The sequence below is a fragment of the Octopus bimaculoides genome, chromosome 12 (genome assembly GCF_001194135.2).
Source record: "Octopus bimaculoides isolate UCB-OBI-ISO-001 chromosome 12, ASM119413v2, whole genome shotgun sequence".
Classification (NCBI taxonomy): domain Eukaryota; kingdom Metazoa; phylum Mollusca; class Cephalopoda; order Octopoda; family Octopodidae; genus Octopus; species Octopus bimaculoides.
The window spans coordinates 68,219,259-68,228,068 of record NC_068992.1 but is presented as its reverse complement, the minus strand read 5'-3'; the positions used below and the strand labels follow the sequence as shown (position 1 = coordinate 68,228,068).

Below are 8,810 nucleotides of genomic sequence, written 5' to 3'. Positions count from 1 at the left end.
CGTGGAGGGTAGTGGCGGACGGAAAACAAGACAGGAAAACGAAACGGTAAATATATATATATATATATATATATATATATATATGCGTATCCTTGCTTCTATTTATATATACGTCTCTATATGTTTATGCTTGTGTGTGTGTGTGTGTGTGTGTGTACGTATCTGCTCGCAGTGTGTGTGTGGTTTTGTGTCTGCGTGCTATTTTTCGAGTATGTGTAAATATACATAGATTTACTAGAAGAGAAATAGGAAAAGATATAATTGCCTTTTGGACATATATTCTTTATATACATCAATAATAACGTTCTCACTGGTAATGTTATCCCTGTATATTTTTAAAAAATGTAATTCTTTTTTTCTAAAATAAATTGCACTTCCTATTTGAAGATTCGTTGAAACTATAGGATGTTATTCGTGCACTCAAATAAGAGCCCATAGCATCTTATAGCAGAAACAGCCGTCAACTAATGAAGCTTTTGCCAGGTGATATCATTTTCTTGTTACCGTTCTATCCTGATCAAAACTTTGTTCTGAAACATACGTATATTGATTACTACAAGTTATTAGTCTCGCAATGTCTAAGCTATATATTAAGACCTCATCACACACACACACACACACACACACACACACACACACACACACACACACACATACACACACACACATACACACACACATACACACACACACACACACACACACACACACACACATATATATGTATATAGCGTTTGCCATATAGTTTAACAAATAGTTTCAAATATGCATTGTCGTTGTGATTTTGGGTCTGTTATTTCTAAATAGAGCTCAGTCTTGGGGAATGTAGAATATGAAATTGAATTTATTATTCTTTATCATTTCCTAAATGAAGTGCTGACGAGCCAAGTGAATTTTCTAGGTATGGTAGCACATAACATCCTATATTGTCTGTGTTTGAACTCTTTACATTTTACCTTCCCATTTACATTTCCTGCAAAAACTCTTACACCTCCATGCGTCAAATTAGCAAGCATTTTTTTGTTGTTGCCATATGTGAAATAAAACATTATTAAGTGAAATAAAACATTGGAAAACATCTTACATTCCTGAGTATTTCAGAAAATAATGTCAGGTAGTATCCTAGAAACAAAGTGACAAACCGTCATACGAAGATGAATAACAAAATCTCAAAATTTGAAAACTTTTATTTTGTATGTCTGTTACTGACAGATTTGCTAAAATAATTGTCAGTCTTGAAACTAGTATGCAATGAATTTTATAATTGAATTTTTTATTGCAATTTGTTGCGCTGTTAAATTGCTGATGACAAGTCTAAACATTGTTTCCGGATTGAAGGGTTTTGTAGTAGTAGTATTAATATTGATATAATTCTAAATGATATAATACATAAATGCTTAACATATGATACATTTCAACGATAAAACCAACATAAACTAGAATAAAGATTTCTAAAATATGTAAACGTCTGGCAAATATTTTATTAAACAAAGAATAAAATATATATTCAGCGTCCGGCGTGATTTACACTCAGTGAGAAGAAAAAACATTTTGTTTGATTACCTAAAAATCTGCTGTACTTAGACAGAAAATAAATAGATCATCAGAAAAAAGAAAGTATAACTATTTCTACCACTGGCACACACAGGTTGGACGGCTTTACACCGAGCAATGATTTATGCTTAGTGAGAGAATATGGTCAGATTTTGTCAGCCCACATTAGCTTCTTTAAACTCTCATAACTTCAGATATGTTTGCGGATCTTAAAAAAGTAAAACACAAAAAAACAAAAGGAATCACTTGGCCTAAATATATGAAAAATATATGTCCTCAGTTACTGTCCATAGGAAATCTATAAACATAATACAAACATATTCGAGTTTTGTACGCACATTTCAAATTTTTGCGACGTGCGATTTCGACATGTTTCTATTCCAATTAAAATATACACCATTGTGCATTGAACTTTCCCATATATAACGTCCAGTACTAAGACGCATTGAATGGTGCAACATTTAATAACAAATGTGCACTTCTGAACGTGTTAATATGCTACAAATTACCAAATTACTCTGTAACTTAGGAAAAATCGCCTCTGTAGAAGAGGCTTAAATTCGATTGCAATTAGTACAGTACGAGTAGCTATTTCTGATGTTCGCTTCTATCACAAGCAGCAGATGTCTCTCTCTCTCTCTCTCTCTCTCTCTCTCTCTCTCTCTCTCTCTCTCTCTCTCTCTCTCTCTCTCTCTCTCTCTCTCTCTCTCTCTCTCTCTCTCTCTCTCTCTCCCTCTCTCTCTCCCTCTCTCCACACTGTGCAACGAAACTGCCAGAAAACTGTAAATATCAAGCATTTTCAGTTACACCAGTTACAAAACAATGTGAATGACTGTTCAAACATCTTTAAGTGAAATCTCTTATATTTCTGCTTTACCGAGTAGACGTCCTTGAAAACCGATGTATTTGACGTTGTACTGGCGACTGTGACAGCAGTAATCTCAGAGACAATTCAGACAGCTCGCCGCCCCCCACTCGCTTCTCCAGAAATACTGATTTACAATATGCTTTCAAAATTCATTCTGTATTTTAACTTAGACATGTAATCTGTCATTGGAAGCTGATCCATAACTTATTTCCTGCTGTGTAATAAAACAACCAGACTTTATTTTATCGTCAATCGGAAGTTATATGAATATCTTCTTCCTGGATTCAAGTTTGATCAATAAGTTGAAGCTATATAAATATATTCTACAAGAAACTGTAACGTTACGCTTCACGAAGATGTATACGGATAAATTTGGTAAATTCAAGATTGAAATTGTGAACGATGAACTTAGTCGGAATATAGATTTGTATAAACCTTGAATGTTTTCATAAAAAGTTTGTCTTAACACAGTAAATAATTCAAGTCTGTGTTCTAAATAATACCTATAATTTGTTCTCTAATAGAAGGAGGTCATTATCGTTTTGTTTTCCTCTAAGCTCATTAAATATTGTTTCTTTCTTAAACTTAATTAGATATGCGCTTCCTACATAGTAAATTATAAACAATTATTTATGTAACTTGCATTAAGTGATATGCATATTATCAGTTTTTTTGTTTGCTTTTAATTTCGTATGAAGTTGCCAGCTACTTAGGTACTGGAAGCTTTTCCGAAGTCTTTGAATTAACTTTTCACATGAGTTGACAAATTGATTTCATGTTTTGAGACGTTATGTGCCGATTTGCTTCTTTTATCGCTTTTTAACTTTCTCAATGCTGATGCCTTATAATGGGTAACACCACTTCTTGCTTAACATTTCGCTTGCGACTTATTTAATTGATGGAACTCCGCAGTTAATGATTCCTATCCGGTTTTATGCATATTCATCTACTTGCTGATGTGCCCTAAATACTATTTTATTCCATTGTTGCTTGCAAAATTTGTCCCCCAAGCAAATATGTGATTTTTATATTGATGTTATTGTTAGTTAAAATATAGTCTCGAACATTTCGATCGCACTTTTCAACTCCAGAGACAACATAGCCAATGCACCGATCCTCTTTCAAACAAAGGAAATGGGAAACGTTTACAACGTCGCCAGAAAGACAACTTCATCTGTTTTCTACAACATAAGTCAAATTGCAGACACGTTTTGACAGGAATAACATGGAAGCAAAGTAGTCTTATAGGTTATTCTCTCTGTACTGTCAAAAGGAAATGCAGGTGTTCAGCAGCTGATTCCCAAATTTAACCATAATGCTCCACCTAAAAATCATCCGAAAGCGTAAATTTTGATACGAAGATTAGCATTGATACACCGTCTCTATCTCCTTGATTTTATGTGTGCTGTAGTTGATGTTGTAACTTATTTCTTCCCTATGTTGATCCTAGAGAGCTTCCATGAAATAATTCTTGCTGTGACAATTCCAAGTTTTTTTTTGAGGACTACGTTGTGTTATGTATCCATTTTTATTGCAGACGGAAGTATGTAATGCATGGGTGATTGGCAGCTATTTTCTGTGGGTCAATAGCACGTCATTTCTGGTTTAACTGAAGCATTCAGAAATGTATTCTATACGTGACCAACCTGTCTTTTTATATCTATAAGATGATGCATCAGTTCACTTTTAAAGGATATAGACTGTTAGTTTGTAGGAACTTGGCTGATATTTATAGCAAGTTCAGTGACTGAGAAGCACACCCTTGCTGGTCTTCGACAATCAAATGCTAATTGTCTCACTTTTAACAAGGAACTTTCAAACTTTTACAGAACAAATCAATATTGTATAAACACAAAAATATTTCACTTTGAAGGTTGTATATTTTGATTTATTTATCTATTTTAGGCTCCTCTAAAAAAACTGAGTTTTAAATTCAATAAACCTGTTTGCGTTTCCAACTCTCTATTCTTAATGACATTCACTTTTTTTTTCTTTACAGATTCTAGCTGGTGCAGCGACTTTGTTCGTCGCATTTCTTGGATTTGATGCTGTAGCAACTTCCAGTGAGGAATGCAAAGATCCCAGCAGAGTAGTGCCAGTCAGTATTGTGACAACACTCATCATTTGCTTCGTATTATATTTCGGTGTAGCCATGGCTATCACTCTTGCCTACCCTTGGTATCAGCTACAAGATCGCGCTGCTTTACCAAAAGCTTACGAAGCCCGTCAGATATTTGGTTCCAACTACGTTATAGGAATCGGTGGTATGTTAGGCCTGTCTGCTGCTTTATTCGGATGCCTTTATTCAATATCACGGATAATATATTCTATGGCAGATGATCATATATTATTCAAATGTTTATCATTTATAACTAAACTAACTAGATCACCAGCCATTGCAGTTTTCATGGGGGGTCTAACCTCAGGAACAATAGCAATGGTTTTTAAACTTGAAACTTTAATCGACACGATGGCAATTGGAACACTAGCTGCCTATACCGTGGTTAGTATCTCTGTCCTTTGCCTTCGGTACGATTCTGAAATTGTTGGACTATATAAAGAATATGAAGATATAAGTGACATCAGAACATTGCGCATGGCATCTACAGATTTTATTAATAACACTGGATATAGAACTTACAAAAACTATCGTCTAAATAGACATGATCCTCATTTTTATTCAAGCATTGATTCATTTACAAAACAAGGGGATTCTAATTCATATATTAACAATGTTCATCAACAAAACGTAGAAGCAAAAGAGACATTTGCTACGCAAAAATCAAAATCGGTTATCTGTACTGAATTACAAGACACATCTCCCATGATATCCGTCAGTGGAAGTAACCACAGCACGTACCAACGGATATCGAGTATTGTAAGCGGAAGCAGCTTCGGAAGCTTATTTCAATTTTCCAACGACTACTGTGAACCTACCGAAAGATCTTGGCGTAAATTCAGTATTTCATTGATTGTCTACATAATATCATCTGTAGTTCTATGCGTGTTGACAATTCATGGACGTCAATACGTCTACGCTCAAAGTTGGTGGGCAATTATCATATTGGCTGCATCTCTCTTCACCATGATAACGTGCCTTGTGGTAATCGCACGGCAACCAAAGAATAAAATCAATCTGCTTGCAACAACTCCCTATGTTCCTGTAGTTCCTCTCGCATCTTTCACACTCAATGCTTATCTAATAACGTCCTTACCACAATCTGCTTGGTTACGGTTTGCTGTTTGGCTGGCCATAGGTAAGAACAACCTTACATCAAATTATCAATCAATGTCATTGAATTAAGTTATTTCTGCTTTAGCTTTTGCAACAGATTTATTAATGGGTCGTATTTCAAGACTTACTAAATAACAATATCCAAAGTACTATAAGTAGCTGCATTCTTAAAATTCTAGATACGAAATAAAAAGTGGGCAGTTGTGTGTGTGTCTGTGTGTGCGCCATGCATATGTTTAGGTACTAAACGAGCACAAATAAGTTTGAAGTGGTGGAGTCAGTTGATAGACAAGCCGGTTTGTGTCTTTGAGTATTGTATTTAAACACCCACTCTGACGAGACGCGTTCAAAGCATTGTAGCTCTATATGCATCCAAACACACATAGAGACACTTGCACACGCATATATGCACGCGTTCATATATATATACGTGTACACATGCATACATATAGACAGCAAGAAAGAGAAAGAAAATGGAATTCACAAAATTTTTATTAATCACTACGATCGTTTCGACCCATCGTGCATCGCTCTCCCGCGGGCGAGATGCTATACAAATAGTTGCAGGGCATTATTAAGGTGAAATATGTTTTGTTAGGTTATTTTTCAAAAGGTACTTTCTTTTTTTTTTTTTAACTCTATTATTTCGATCCGAATACATCTTAGTAGTTGTCTGTAATAACTTGTACACACGAGAAACCTGAATTACAATGAAGAACACTTCGTGTATAAGTCATAAATTGACTTACAAAGAGTCAAACATGAAATAAGTATAAACAAAATAAGTGTACCGAATAATACGTTTTGCACTGATAATGAAATACCTTAAATAAAATCAAAACAGTAACGAAAAAACATGGATGACACGAAAATAGATAACAATGCAGGCAGATGTCCCCCAAACACATTCCGATACGCTCAGATCCAGCCACACACACACACACACACACACACACACATTTATATACATCTACATATATTTACATATACGGACACATACAGCCCTCCCCCATAAACACGCTCACACCGACGCATATACATGTATATACACGAATTCATTGCATATATAGATATATGGAGACACATACATGTGAGCACGCACACACATATATATAAATCTAAACATATTCTTTTTAATTACGAGTATCAATATAGACATATGTCCATCCACCCAAGGCTATATTACATCTATCCACACTCATATACTCTTTCATACAATGAGTAGCATATCAGTTTGGCATGGTAACGTGTACAAATAGGTGGCATTTTGCATACAGTTTACAGTTTCAATATTATTGTATACAAAGGCGGCGAGCTGGTAGAGACGTTAGCACGTCTGGCGAAATGTTCAGCGGTATTTCGTCTGTCTTTACGTTCTGAGTTCAAATTCTGCCGAGGTCGCCTTTCATCATTTTGGGGTCGATAAATTAAGTACCGGTTGTATACTGGTGTAAATCTAATCGACAGGTCCCTTCCCCCAAAATTTCAGGCCTTGTGCCTAGAGTAGAAAAGAATATTATTGTATACACTGTACTCAAACAATAAGGACATGATCCATATGCACGCATTCATTGATTAGTCAGTTAATTACCCTATTATATTGCGAATAAATTAAAATTTCAGTCTAATTCTACATATTCTTAGACTATGTTCATCGTTTACAAAGAGGAATGTGTTGACAAGCATAACTATGTATATATATAAAGATGCATAGTTATACACACACACACACACACACACACACACACACACACATATATATATATATATATATGTATATATATATATACACACACAAGGCGCGGGTGCCCAAAATAAACCGAAATGTTGCAATATTATTTTATTCACTTAGTTTTACATGTTTACACTCTTATTGCCTTCAAAGTATTCTCCATTTGAACCAATGCATCGGTCCGAACGCGTTTTCTACTGTTTGTGATGGCTTTTAACACCTCCGTCGTTTTTTCTTCACCTCTTCCACATCTTCAAAACGTTTTTCTTTAAGGACTTCTTTCATTCACGGGGAACAAGATCGAGTGATTATGGAGGTAAGCGGGGTCATGCCATTTTTGGTCAAAAACTGTCTCACACACAATGCAGCGTGCACAGGCGCATTGTCGTGATGAAACCACCACTCTCTACTTTTCCACGGGTCGTTGCATTTTCGTCTCATCGCGTCTCGCAAACGCTTCAGAAATTCCAAGTAAGATGTCTGGTTAAGAGTTTGACCGGGAGGAAAGTATGTGTGGACAATTACTTCCCATCACTTGACGCGCTTTTTGTGGGCTTGGTGATATTGAATGCTTCCATTGATGTGATTGCTGCTAAGTTTCCGGATAGTAACTGTAGTACCAACTTTCATCGCCAGTGGGGACCTTCGGAAAAAGGTCCGGATCAACTTCCAACAATTCTTTCAGTTCATGACATGCATTCAGTCGTGACTGCTTTTGATCTTCCGTGAGCAAACGAGGCACAAATGTTGCTGCAACTGTTTTCATTCACAATTCCTCGCTGAAAATTCGTTGGCATGAGCTCCAGGACACACCAGATATATCAACAAGTTCGTCAAATGTTCGGCGACGGTCCTCCATTATCAGTTCATGAACTTTCGTGATGTTTTCCTTCGTTCGTGAGATTGACTGTCACCCTGACCGAGGTCGGTCTTCGAGTGATAAGTGACCATTCCTAAGGCGTGAAAACCACACGTAAACTTGTATTTTGCTCCTGGAAAATTCCTTGAAAGCTGTTTGAAACATGACAACTGTCTTGGCCGCCGTCTCCCGAGTAGAAAACAGAATATCACTCAAGGGTGTTGTTCCTTCTTTTCAGCTATCGCAAAAATCGACGAACAGAAGAGAAAGACCAAAACCAATGACGTATCACCTGGCAGTATAACTCCAGCGGACGACGCCGGTCGGCAGACTGATCCCTTTCGGTCACAGCAAGTGGCAGAAACCCGAGCTACAACTGGCCTTCCCCACAGACAACGTTTCCAGCCACTCTGGATACCTCCTCGTGTGTGTATGTATGTATGTATGTATGTATGTATGTATGTATGTATGTGTGTGTGTGTGTGTGTGTATATATAACAGACAAGTTAAATTAATTATAAAATAATTGATAATCCCTCACTATGGTTCTATTCATATATAT

At 36.2% G+C, this 8,810-nt stretch overlaps 1 protein-coding gene across 3 annotated transcripts in view; it reads left to right on the top strand.

Annotated features, from left to right (window-relative positions):
• The window catches only part of LOC106883001 (cationic amino acid transporter 3), a 132,534-nt gene that overhangs the window by 111,135 nt on the left and 12,589 nt on the right, over positions 1 to 8,810 (top strand). For all 3 annotated transcript variants that reach the window (XM_052972241.1, XM_014933858.2, XM_014933859.2), the window contains one exon: positions 4,422 to 5,679. In XM_052972241.1, the coding sequence (XP_052828201.1) occupies positions 4,422 to 5,679 (1,258 nt within the window). The remainder of the gene's footprint in view (positions 1 to 4,421; positions 5,680 to 8,810) is intronic.